This window comes from Calliphora vicina, chromosome 4 (genome assembly GCF_958450345.1).
Source record: "Calliphora vicina chromosome 4, idCalVici1.1, whole genome shotgun sequence".
NCBI lineage: Eukaryota > Metazoa > Arthropoda > Insecta > Diptera > Calliphoridae > Calliphora > Calliphora vicina.
In genome coordinates this window covers 122,580,838-122,595,552 of record NC_088783.1, presented here as the reverse complement: position 1 = coordinate 122,595,552, position 14,715 = coordinate 122,580,838, and the positions used below count along the sequence as shown (strand labels likewise).

Genomic DNA, 14,715 nt, shown 5'->3' with positions numbered 1-14,715 from the left:
AAAATATTCAAAGGTTTTTTATTTTTTGACAATATCCCCGTCTCACAAATTAATAACTTTATCATATCAGCATTTACGAGAATTAATTGCGACGACACTCAAATAAACATTTGATCATTTTACTTTATATTTAGGTACCGAAATTAATTTTTTATTCAACTCAACTCATCTCATCTCACTTAACATTCATTTAATTTTGTTTTCTGAGTTTTTATTTTCGTTAAATTGATAATTTGGCAAAAGTTACACAATTCTTGCAGAAGGTCATTAGCAAATTACACCATTATAGGCAGCTAAATTGTTCGTTCATAAATTAAATAAAATAAAATAAAATATATTGAAACTTAGTATTAAAGATAATTTAAGATTAATATTAATATGATTTTCTATACAAATCATATACATTACTCGGAGCCATATAAATTAAGTTGGGAGAGGAGTGATATGGCGAAACTTGATGTGCCTCGTGCACTGGTTTAATTTCTGTCTTAAGTGGTATTTTCATAGGTTGTTGGTGCAACCGTTGGTTTTGTTGGGGTGGTTGTTGATACTGCTGGAGTAACTGTTGGTGTTGTTGGGGTAGTTGTTGATACTGCCGGAGCAACTGTTGCTGTTGTTGAGGCAACTGTTGTTTTTGTTGTTGGCCATAGCCCAAAAACTGTGAGGGTATGAAGGGAGCTTCCATTTTAGATGGAACTTTTGAATCTGGCTGATATGGTCGCAAGAGAAACTGAGCTGGATATAGGTTATGTAAAGCCGTATTAAATTGTTTGATGGGAAGATTTGACTGTTGTATATTTTGGTAATTGTTTGGAAGTGGCGTAGGAAATAGATGAGGTCCTGCATATTCCAAATTTTGACTATTAATATTAAGATGCTGAGGTTGGTGATGTAGCTGGTTCTGATACGTTTTGCTTACGTCAGCGCTTGTTGGAGTTTCCTGTCTTTTATTTGGATGGGGTTGCATGTACATCAAATGCAACATATGACCTGATGGATTAATGAATTCCACATAGTGTTGAGAGTTAGTTGTATTTGCAGTTGATGTTGTGTCCTCGTTATTATTTTCATTCTGAGTGGTATAACCAGGATCATTAACAGTATTTTGTTGATAATAATTATTGTACTCCCTTGGATCAACTATCTGTCTATTGGCAGGATAGTTATTAAAGTTTAGCTCTCTTTTTCTATGACCGTAAGATAAACTTACTGCTGTATTGTGGATTAACAAACAAATATTGAATATATATGTAATTAGAAAAGCGTGTATATAATGCATATTGTTTTATTGATGGTTAACTTTGCAACTAATTCATTATTTTAACTTTTCTTCATATTTATATTAAACAATCTGCATGCATAAAGTTATATAAGACAGACACAATATTGAAATATAATCCTAAAGTAGAAAAACTTGCAAACTTCCGCCGGAATTGAAATTAATAGCTTGACATTGAATATGTATCTTACATTGTTTGTAACTGCATCAATTCCATGTGAGGTTTTCGTATTCGAACATTTGGTATTTTGAAATATAAATATGTATTTTAGAAAAATGATACCAAACCAACCTACTATTGAAAGAGTTTTTATTACATCATAGTTAAAAACTCAATGAAAGTTAATTTTAACTACATACATATGTATGTATAAATTAGACCTTCTCTTAAAAAATGTATTTGCTTTGGATGGTTGTTTTCTTTTGGTATCTGAAACTAACTGATGTAAAATTTTATGCCAATCGGATAATGAGAATCCGTGCCGGAAATCTATTGAATGTTGTGAAATTCTGTAAACTATGGTAACAAATTTTTTTTGATTTTTGTTAAACTATAATTCGATTATTCCCATAGATTTTTTGATACTAGCATAAAAAATCAGTTGATTTTCTTTCGAAATGAATAATGAATTTTTTCAGATTTAACTTAGTCTGTGTTGCACTGGTTTTGGCTTAACTGTTTTTTGTTTTTTAATATTTTAACAGAATGAAAAATGTCCGGGAAATTAGGAACCCTTGTCTGAAGTACAACGAACAGCTGCTATAAACACAATTTGAATATACAAATTTGTATTTGTACAAATTTTTAGTACCAATCTATAGTCTAACAACAGTAACAATATCTGTTTCACTGTGACCACTGTTGCCAGATTTGCCGATTTATCGGCATTTTGACGACTTTTGATCGGAAAAATGGCAAAGTGCGATTTGCCGATTTTAGTACTCAAAATTACTATTTTATGAAAAGTTTATATTTACATCAAGGTTTTTATATTATTGGGGTATTCACATGGTCTGCAATATGACTGTCATAATGTCCTAATATATTATAATAGTTGTTGTAGTGTTTTAAACAAAAAAAAAGTATTATTTTTTTGACATACCAATAAACATAGTTCAAATAGTGTTATTAGTTTAGAACTTTTTTGTTTGAAACACAAAAAAAATTAGTTGAAACTATCATAATATATTAGGACATTATGACAATTTGACCAAATAGTAGAACGTGTGAATACCCCAAATATTTCAATTAACAAATAGAATGAATACAAATTGAACCGTAATTGTTTTTGTAGGAAAGAAGAGTATATATAAAAGCAGAATCCAAATTTAAAGAGCTTAAAATACTTGATATTAATAATTTAATGAAACAAAATGTAAAATGTTTGTTAAGATTTTTGAAAAAAATTGTGAAATTTTTAATTTTAGTCGTCCGCCAATGTGTATAGCAGTTACTTGAAAGATTTCTATAAACCTATACTAAAGAATTATTAAAGTTAATTAAGTCTGATACTTGATTTTCCCGAAATTGAAACATTGTTGGTCCGAATTTTGTATACGTCCGATAGTATTCGCGATATATGTAAGTCGTAGCTTTTTTGCAAATCTTTCAGCCTTTTGTAAGCCGATCTTTCAGATTTTAATTAGCAATCGAACCAGAACCATACCTGTTGTATCATTCATGTTTGTAAGATATTGAGAGCCTTCGGAAAGTTTATTTCAACAGACAAAGGATCGTAGTATAAGGATCGTAAATGAAAAATGTGGAAAATAATAACTTATATATACCTAGAGATGCCAAACGGGGAACCCCAAATCCCGTTTTTCATAAATAAATAGGGGAAATTATCATTTTTGTATGCCTTTTTCATGCATTTTGACATTCTACATGCCCAAATATCACAAAGTGATGTTCAGCTCAACTCCTGCTACAATATAGTTAATAAAGGAAAACGGTAGTTTTGGTTTTCCTTGAGTGGGGCTCTAGAAAATCAATTCTTCACCTTTTTTGTAAGTTGTCTAATAAAAATCAATTTAAATTCTCTTCAAATGAAATAGATTTTATCTCAGATGAGGAGCTCGAACAAAATGAAAATATTTCGATTGCTAAAAGATAAGGAACTGTTTTTACCAGTATGTACATTAGGCTGTGTCGATTTGTATGGACGATCAAAACGTAAAAAATCGTATAGCAGAAACGCAATTAACAAAATCAAATCCTATCTATCCTATCGTCTCACACACTCATCGATTTTTTACCAGTGGGAAATAAATGCAAATACGAGCGAATTCATTAATTTTTTATATATGGAGTTTGACTTTTTCAATAATGAAAGTGTTGTTTGGAATGTCAAACTTAACTATATGACCCCTTTTTACAATGCAGCAATTGAAAGGCAGACGTTTTTCTTATTATTTTCCAACACAATTCGCAATAGTTATTTTTTTATATGCAAGAGAAAGTAAATTATATAAATAATCGATGGATCTTATTGTTTTACATTAGATGAGGAGAACAAATTAATTTGTATTTGGATAAAAATTATAAATACATACAAACATCTAACAAGAGAGAAAATGAAGTTAAGTAGTTTTTGTGTTATTAGTTGTGTTCGCGTACTTGATAATTTGTAATAATTTGTACAAATTATCACTGGAAGTTACGGGATTCCGTTCGTTTACTTTTAAAAACTTGTAACGAGAGAGACCAATACCATAGAGAATTATACATAGAGACGAGACACTCCGATTTGTCAAACAAAAATACAACAAATAATATTTCTGATACAACAACAAAATACATTGTCTAGCATGTATTTTGTTGTTGCAAGAGATTGGTTTTTGACAACAGACTTAGGTTTTTGACAATTTCGTCTCGTCTCTATATTACCCTATGACCAATACGTTTAATTGAAAATTAAATAAGTAACTACTAGATTATCCAAATTATTAGTTTTTTGTTTGAATAAAACGAATAATTCGAATAAGAGTTTTCAAATTGTTATATTAATTCGATTATATGTTTGTCACTGTCGAAAACATTTTCAATATCACATTCACTATCACTTTCAATATTATTTTCTTCTGAGTTAATGGATTAATCTAACATCCTGATTAATCAAACATTTTGATTATTCATATTCATAATTAATTGAATATTTTTGATTTTGATTGTTCAAAGCTAACAATAATGGATTAATTACACATTTAAATAATTCAAAATAAATTACATATGTGTGTAACATTGGTTCTTTTTTTAATATTTCAGAACAAAAATATTAAAATTAATTAATTGATTAATAAAAATATTGATAAAGCAGAATGTTTGATTATTCGATTAATCGCACATGCCTACACAAAACCATTTACATATTTTTATGAAAAATGTGAAAACATGAATGCAAACCGTGATTTAGGTCAAATCCATTCGTTATAATTTGGGGTGAGTTATTGTGAACGCCATAGAAGACACTGTCTAGCTTAAATCAAGATTTACGAAAAAAAACATGATAAATTAAAACAACAATTAAAATATATTTATTCGATTAATCTTCATAAAATTGTTAGAATTATTCGTTAAGGTATGGCCACAAATGGCAAATATTTACGCAAAAAAGCGTTACAACTTTTTTTAGAACAAATTGTTGGCACTTACAAGTGATTTGTAAGATCAAACAGCTATAAATAACACTAAATATTTGTTTTAATTGTCCTAAGTAAAAGGAGATTTTTAAATTAATAAAATAATTAAAATGTATTTTATTTATTGTTGCGTCTTTTTCGTGAAATTTTTGCCTATCTTTATTCGAAAATAATAATTTCTAAATAATTATTCCTAAGAAACTGTTCGATTAATTGTACGATCATTACTCGAATGGATAGGTAGGGTACATGTTCAACACATTTAATTAAATACATCATAATTCTTTAAATTTATAACACTATTTCTATTTTTAATATTATAAACACTTCATTAATATTAGTAAAAATGCAATTAATGCACAAACAAACCGAAAGGGAGAGTGTTATGTGGGAGGACCATATACCAAATGAGGCAAACGTATTTTTTCATCTGATTTGGGAAACACTATAGATGTTTGGGCTGGGTTATAAGTAATTGGTGTTTTGTTTGATGTAAATTCAGCAGACTGTGCTTCGGCTGCCGTGTAGTTAGAATTTTTCATTCTATAGTTGGAAGTCCGAGGGTCTATGTGCTCATTATTAACTGCAAATGTAGGTTTCAATGAATAAATATTTGTTAACTGATTCGAATGCGTTTCAATTTGAGGAGTTTTTTTATTTGTGTGAACTGCGTAGATTTGATTTATATTATTACCATCAATGATTTTAAAAGCATTATTTTGTATATTATTATTGAAAGAAGTGTGATGATAGCTATGTTCGGGATATCTCTTTTGAACGTTTGAATTGGCCATTGGGGATCCATTCGTTTCGTGTATTTTAGAATAAGGATATAGATTTGACTCTATCGGAAGCCTTGCTGCGAGATTGCCTGAATCAATTAGGAATAAATTTGTTGGAAAAATTATGTTATTTTGTTTCTTTGATTCGGGTGTTTGATAAGTCGGGGAAGAGAATATCGTTGATGAGTCCTTGTTAATCTGATTTTGTATCTGGTTTCCTATTTTGTTTTGTTGATATATGCTTTGTATTGGCATGAGCTGTTGCTGTGAAGTAGCATTAGGTTGCTTGTATTCCGATGGGGAATTTCGATTATTGTTATTGAAAGAATTATTTTGTGTGGGCCTCTGATGATTTTGATAATTTTGGTAGTTTTCATGAATGGCTTCAATTGGATGCCCACCACCACCACCGCTTATTTGTGGTAAAAGTCTATAAATCGCAGTGCTGTAAATTGAATCTGAAGGCTTTGAAACATCAGAATTCGTTGAGATCGTAGGTATATTAAGACCAATATTGTGTGAAGGATTTCCTATTTTGTTTTGTTGATATATGCTTTGTATTGGCATGTGCTGTTGCTGTGAAGTAGCATAATATTGCTCGTATTCCGATGGGGAAATTTGATTATTGTTATTCAAAGAAATATTTTGTGTGGGCCTCTGATAAATTTTATAATTTTGGTAGTTTTCATGAATGGCTTCAATGGGACGCCCACCACCGCTTATTTGTGGTAAAACCCTATTAAAGACTCCGCTGTAAGATGAATCGGAAGGTTTTGAAACATCAGAAATTGTTGAGATCGTAGGTATATTAAGACCAATATTGTGTGAATGATTTGGTAAACTTTGTTTGTTATTAACAAAATTCTCATATTGTTGAATATGTTGATTATACGCTTTATTAAAATCATGGTTAAACTCTGAATGAGGAAAATATGAGCCCATATCACTCAGTTTTAAGGGCGATTGAGATGAACTTTGTGTTACTATGTTGCCTGGTTGTGTATTTTGAAATATTTCTATACTTGGTCGGATATTCAATGCTAATTCCTTCTGATTAGGTTGAACATTTGATACGTTTAAATTTAAAGGTATATCTGAATGTAATGATGTTTCTGGTGTTTTAATTTCTGATATTTGCCCACTTGCGTTCAAATTAGATGTTGAGTTAAAAACTCCGTCGTATTTAGGTAGAAAGGATGATTTTTTGTTTAATTGGTTTCCCGTCTCCTCTGCAGTAACTTGTCTGTGGCTCAAACTGAACTGGTTAACATTCAGTTTACCTTTTAATACGTTATTTAACCCATTTGTTTGGGAGTAGTTGTAGGGAAATGTAAGATTTTTAACTGGTGTTAAAATTGTAATGTTTTGAGAGTTTTGGTAGCCTACAAAATTTGTTTCATGAGATGAAATTTCGGCTTTACTTTTTGTATTTTCTGTCAAAAAACGTATGTTGTTACCAATTTCCGCTACTGGTTGTTGCAACGCAAATCCTTGTGGACTGCTCGAGATACGGGTACCACTAGGACTTTCACTCAAACCCAATTCATTGTAAATAACATTTTTGAAATTATCAATGTTTGAGAAAGAAATTGCTGGTGTAAAGTAACGATATCCATGATGTAACTCAACAGGAGGCTGTTCGTTTGATGAAATAATATTTCTATAAATTGGTATTGATCTTCCTTCTGTTATATCATTCCAATTATGTTTGTTATTTAACTGTAAATTTGTTGGAACTGCTTCGGGAGTTATGTGAATGATGGAGTCATAATGTGAATTGAATAATGATGGCATTGCTTTGTGGCTTCTCATATTAGAATTAGTATTTGAACCGAACAAGTTTTCCTGTTGTGCAGAATTACGAATTGTTTGCAAATTATAACTACTACTAATATATGGTTGCGAATTAGTTGATGAGAACTGACTTGTCGGATATTTCCAAACACCTGATTCAATTTCCAAATCCTGCTGAGCGTTTGTTACAACGTACAGTGATTGGTTTAATACCAAAATCAGTATTAAATGAATCTAAAAATATAAAACATATTTCGTATCATTATTAAATAAAACTCAATAATGAAAAATATATGTACATATGTACATACGTAGATCCTAAATACTTACCAAACTTGACATTTTTATTTAAGTCACTACAATATACTCCTATGCATATGTAGATCAAAATTATTTGTGTTGTTGTTTGCTTTCTTCGAAGTAATGAAATGGTTATTTTTTTTAAACCTAACATTGTTTATATATGTAAAATTTAGTCTAGTTTTTAATAGAAAATGTTTATGAACAAATATTATAATTTCATAATTTCTATGACATCATGAATATTGAACACTCTGAAATTTACAAAATAAAAACAATAACACACTCTGTCACATGTCAAAAAACACCCAAACACCATCAAGAACGCAACAGCTTCAATCACACCTTCAGTCATAATATAATATAATTAAAATTCAAATTCATACGGAATATGTAGTACATATGTATGTACATGTGTACATTATTATTTTACATAAGCGCAAACATTACATATGATTGTTTTAGATAAAATTTATTGAATGTTGATCTACATTAATCAGCTTCTTCAATGTTTCAAATTCATTGCGGTTTGAACATGTTTTTTAAAGAAATCAAAAGTACATACAGTGCCGGACTTAAATATTCACACAGCATACAGATTTATCTTTAATCGTCCATATTTTTTAAACGAAGGCCCCAACATTCGTACGGATTTCAACAAAAATATTTATTTACATATAACTTATGGAAATATATGGAAAAACTAAACATAAGGTGGCACATTTCAGAAAAATAATTATCTAATGTTTCGAACATAGAGAACATAGAGCGGAAACTAGAAAAAAAGTCAAACAAAAAAATTACTCAAAATAATCACACATACGAGTGTTGTTTTTGTTTTCACATAGTTTTTTCTACTAACACATTCTCACCACTTAGGTTTTTGACAACTGAGTTAGGTCTTTGACAGGAGAGTTTCCGCTCTATGCTCTATGGTTTCGAAGTTCGATTTTATATTCACACAGTTTCTAATTTTTAATAGGAAAATAGTTTTTTTTTAATAGTTTAACATTTTGTGGAGTAGCCTATCTTTTTAATGACTTCTTTTAATCGTCTTGGCATTGAATCGACCAATTTTTGGTGACGTCAGCTCCAATATTTTGCCATTTTTGTAACAGGACTTCTTTAAGTTGAGTCTTACTAATAATATGGTGCTTTCCTAAACAATTTTCCTATTAAAAATTAGAAACTGTGTGAATATTTTTGTCCCCTTAAAATCGAACTTCGAAACATTTGTTAAATTTTTTTTCTGAAATGTACCAACTTATGTTTAGTTTTTCCATATATTTCAATAAGTTATACGTAAATAAATATTTTTTGAAACCCGTACGAATGTTGTGGCCTTCGTTTAAAAATATGGAAGATTAAAGATAAATCTGTATGCTGTGTGAATATTTAAGTCCGGCACTGTATGTATTTTGGAGAAGTTACTGAACGCACATGAGCTTTGCAATAAATACATAACTGGGACAATTTCGTCTTAAAGAGCAATGACCTATAATGTTTATCAAAATAAAAATATACATACATATGTATATTATATGTATGTTGTATATACATACATATGTATGTACGTTTGGATGTTTTCATCGAGAAATAATATACCAAATTTTGCAACATTTAATGCATAAGAGTGCTGTATGAAATTGAAATAGTTTGGGTGACTTCATAAACGCATTTTGTAAAGCAATATTTACTACAATGCATAGTGTTCTCATAAACTCAAAACATTTGTAAAATGTGTGCATTGTTTTCATTTATGATTCTTTATACTTTATCTTGTCGGCAAAAAATTTATATTTTGGTAGATAGAAATGACGGATTTATGTATGTTAAGTTGAATTTTTGTTTATGTAATTTTGTAATTTTACGTAAATTTACAAATTCATATTATCTGAGCTATATCTGGCCGTATGTCCATTTACTTTTGATCCCAACTCGTGTCCCGTTGTTGTTGTTGGCCCCGTTTGGATAAAATGTTCAGTACTAAAGTTTGAGACCTAGCAAAACAATATTCAGAACCGCACTCCTTAAGATTGTTTGTTCTGTGTTGAGTATTTGGTGTAAGAGTAAAGAGTCCTTTTTGAAGATTTTTATGATTTATTTTTTCATATTTCTCGCAAAGAAAACATGAAATATTGGTATCATGTAAAAGGGAGGAGCTTTTACTTTAACGATTTGGTATATCTGCGACAAAAGTAATCCAGACAACGCTGAGCGTGGCAGTCTCCAGGGTTATATTTAGATTTTTGAAAAAGGAACACATTGATTTAAAATTGGAATTACCGACTGTCATTGATTACTTTAACGAATTGGTGTCAGAAGTGGGATTGCAAAATAAAAATCATGAAGTCTGAGGAGCTAAAAGTGGAACAACTCAAGAAAGAATTGAGCTACTGACATACATACATATGTATATACAAAGCAGAATTGCAAAAGAGGCTGATAGATGAATTCAAGCGACGTGGCATTGGATCTTATGAATTTTAGTATAAAGATGAAGTGGAAGTCTGTACCCGTGCCACAATAAGCAGCGTGGATTTAAGCACAATCTTTGCTGCTATTATGTACAAATTCAAAGAAACAAACGAGAAATTTGCTGAAGTTCAAGAAAATTCTAAAATCAATAACAAGAAACTGTTAGCTGAAGTTGAAGAAACATCTAAAACCACAAACGAGAAATTTCAGGAAATTTCGGAAGTTATAACATAAACCGAACATAAAAAGGAATTATACCGAATGAAATTGCGTGGTAGAGTGCAAAAGGCCAATGAGACACTACAAGATTTTGCGTTGGCCTTTTGAGACTACAAGATGTACAAATTCAAAGAAACAAACGAGAAATTTGCTGAAGTTCAAGAAAATTCTAAAATCAATAACAAGAAACTGTTAGCTGAAGTTGAAGAAACATCTAAAACCACAAACGAGAAATTTCAGGAAATTTCGGAAGTTATAACATAAACCGAACATAAAAAGGAATTATACCGAATGAAATTGCGTGGTAGAGTGCAAAAGGCCAATGAGACACTACAAGATTTTGCGTTGGAAATCGAGCGTTTGCTACAACAGCTTACTTATCGAGGAAAACACCACGTTTTTAGACCATATCAATATAGAGGCATTTGTTAATGGATTTCACGATCCTGAAATAAAACATATCAGTTTTTCTAAATTCAATATAGTTTCAATTTTATTTAAATTTCTCGAAACTTATTTACTTCCCGATCTGATGTTAACTATATATTCCAGACAATCAGTATGGATATCAAAATAAGCGTAATTTCATAAGCTTTCTATTGATCACAAAAAAGACCCTTGGATCTACCACACCAAATATTGACGCCAAGACAACAATTGTGAGAAACGGTATATTTGAATGAAATATGCTTTTTTTTGGGGGTGGGGTTGTATACGATCGTGTATTATTTTATTCATAATGTAGGTTTTAATATTAAAAAAAATATATACACTCACATATTTTTTGTCCACAGGTCATTTAGATAAAGACGATTCCAGGCCATGAACCTAAGATGACTCGAATACCAATAGAACATTTATAACAACAAAATTACTTCATTTGCTTGGTAACCGGGCCAACTTAGGTCTGATAACAATAGAACTAATTTCTCAATATATTACTTGTAACCGAAAAAAATACTAAATGATCTAAAAATAACTGTTATTTAATGTTAATCTAAAACAACGACAAATAGATAAAGTAATTTTATTAATACATACATACACATACATACATACATACATACATACATACATATGCATACAAACATACATACATTTTTATACATTTTTGATAACAACTAGAAAAGATTTGCTGTACATTAATAACAGAAACTTTGTTCATGCTAAATAATGAACACACATCCGAAGTTACACCTACTATACGTTCTTTTGTACTAATCAAGTAATTTAGTGAATTAGTTAAGTTTATTTAAACAAATTAAGTACGTATTAAATTGTATAAGTAGATACTACGATTGCTATGTGTTACAATATCGGACTAAATTTATTAAGCAAATTAAATAAATAAATAAAATTTAAATATGTACATATGTACATATGTACATATGTATGTATATTAATTAGAGTGACAATCAGTTGTATGGAAAAAATTTTTTGTTAAAATTTTGAAGAGTGCCGGGTGGAATATTGTGACACTAGGCCTAAATGTTAAGTGCTGAAAATTTGAGCCAAATCGGGCAACGATTTCTGGACGCGCATCGAGGTCAAAGTTCAGATATATGCAAAATTTTACTGTTAATATGGAATAAATAGGTGAAACTCGTTAACTTTCTGCATTGTTTTCTAGAAATATGTAGATTTATTTATATTAATGAATATTACACTAAAAAAAATTTTTGGAAATTAACCCTGTATCTCCTTTGGTTCAAAATGACCCAAAAACTGTATTATCGCCAAAATTAGAGAAAAATTAAAATTTTCCAGATTTTGAAAAGCTGTTTCAAAACTATATTTTCAAATTTTTAAAAATTTTGTTAAACAAATTTCAGATTTTTTCGATCATCACATTGGGCTTTATTGAGATCAAAATAGGGAATAAAAATATGAAAAAATTATGTCAATACCTCTTACAGTTTTTCCGTACCTGGGATTTAAATTTTGCGTTTTTCAAGAAAAACTAATTTTTTGTCCATATTTAGGCGAATGAGTCCAATTTCCTTACTGTTATAAATTTTAAGTAAAACCTATTCATAATATTATAGTCCTTGTAATTTTAAATATGTTCGGAAAGTTTTACTAAAATCGGAAAACGATAACCTTTGAATCGTGAAGGTCAAAGGTCAAATTTTTCAATATTTGGAATTTATAATGAAAAGATAGCGAAATGTTATATATTTTTGGGCCGATTTTCATGAAACTTGAGGAAAATATATACTGGGGTCTACAATTTACAACAACAGTGCAAAAATGGATTTTAACCTTTAAGAGGACTTGGGGTCAAAATGGTTGTGTGGAGGGTAATTTGGACTCCAAGTGCTGCTAAGGGTCAATTTCCATTTTTTGCTGTTATTTTAAATTCTGGACTTTATGTTATATTTTCCTTAAGTTGCATTAAAATGGGCCCAAAAATATATAAAATTTCGCTATCTTTTCATTAGAAATTCCAAATATTGAAAAATTTGACTTTTGACCTTCACGATTTAAAGGTTAACGTTTTCCGATTTTAGTAGAACTATCAGACCATATTTAAAATTACCAGGATTATAATACTATGAATAAGTTTTACTTAAAATGTATAACAGTAAGGAAATTGGGCTCATTCGCCTAAATATGGACAAAATATTAGTTTTTCTTGAAAATCGCTAAATTTATCTCATATACAAGTAAATATGAACATATTTTAATAAAAAATGAGCTTTTATTTTAATTTTTCTCGAAATATCTTAATTTTTTTCATAAATTTTTTGTTCAAGTGGCCTGAAACACGTTAATAGCCTGGCGAATTTGTAATAACTTTAAAATTTTTTAATCAAATTTTGTCATTTATATCTCATTACAACGATAATTACGTACATATTTCGATTCTTTTGCTTTCAATTGGAAAAGTATTTATTTAGTACGAAAATTTTTTCAAAAACTGAAAAATTTTCATTTTTCTCTAATTTTGGCTATAATAAAGTTTTTGGGTCATTTTGAACTAAAGAAGATACAGGGTTAATTTCCAAAAATTTTTTTTTAGTGTAATATTCATTAATATAAATAAATCTACATATTTCTAGAAAACAATGCAGAAAGTTAACGAGTTTCACCTATTTATTCCATATTAACAGTAAAATTTTGCATATATCTGAACTTTGAAATCTAAAAAAAAAATCGGCTTTCGTCACTCTAATGTGTACATGTATATGAGTTCTAAATTTAAATATTTAATGCTCTAAGAAGGGCATGCAAAACAAAAAATGGTTTCAATTGACGTTCAAAATTTCGATTACAATACTCTTATTCGTTATAAAATGTGTAATTGCAATAATAATATGTATGTATGTATGTATGTATGTATGTATGTATGTATGTATGTATGTATGTATGTATGTATGTATGTATGTATGTATGTATGTATGTATGTATGTATGTATGTATGTATGTATGTATGTATGTATGTATGTATGTATGTATGTATGTATGTATGTATGTATGTATGTATGTATATACTGCAGTATTTCGTTAAAAGTTCATATGCAAACAGCGTATTGCTTGAAGATTTGTTTTTAAAGGCTATGTAATACAAAATTGATATTATGTACGTGCTACTCCCAAGTTTCTCATCGACATTTTGAATATCCCACGCATTTTGTATACACAAACGTGATTTTAAAAATGAAGTGATACATTAAAACCCATTTTTGAATTAGAGTTAAATTAAAAAGTGTTTGCAAAAGTCATAAAAAACTTTGAGATAGTTATGCAAGTGTTGTCAAAACAAAAATTAACAATATATGTATGTAACTCGCTGGGCAAGAATCGTAAATGCAGGCAACGGATAAAAAAAAAAAAACTAAAGTCATTTATTTAAATTTTAAAAACACACATTAATCTCCAAAGTAAAATGGAATTTTTTTTTTTTTGGAAAAATTACTCATGAAGCTTTTTGGTTGGCACAACAACAACATATGCTTACGCATTTTTAAGAGAAATTTGTTTTTCATACATAGATACATAATATTGTAAAAAGCTGATAAAAAATATAACAAAAATATAATTTTTGTGTATTTGTTGTTGCATTTTGTTATTTTGCATCAAATTGCGAAGGTCACATAAGTATTTTCCATTTTCTAAATTCCAGTTAATTTTTGGATTTTGTTGGTGTTTTTTTAATACATATTGTAAAGAGTGTTTTTTTAATACCGACCGACAAAAGCTGAAATTGTAAAACAAAAA

General features: G+C 29.3%; 1 protein-coding gene across 1 annotated transcript; it reads right to left on the bottom strand.

The window, feature by feature from the left end:
- Positions 1-5,304: 5,304 nt before the first annotated feature.
- On the bottom strand, positions 5,305-7,839 carry LOC135958758 (putative uncharacterized protein DDB_G0282133). The gene is made up of 2 exons (XM_065509652.1): positions 7,828-7,839; positions 5,305-7,731 (listed from the first exon to the last, which is right to left on the bottom strand). The coding sequence occupies exons 1-2, from the start codon at positions 7,837-7,839 to the stop codon at positions 5,305-5,307; spliced, it is 2,439 nt and encodes an 812-aa protein (XP_065365724.1).
- Positions 7,840-14,715: the final 6,876 nt, after the last annotated feature.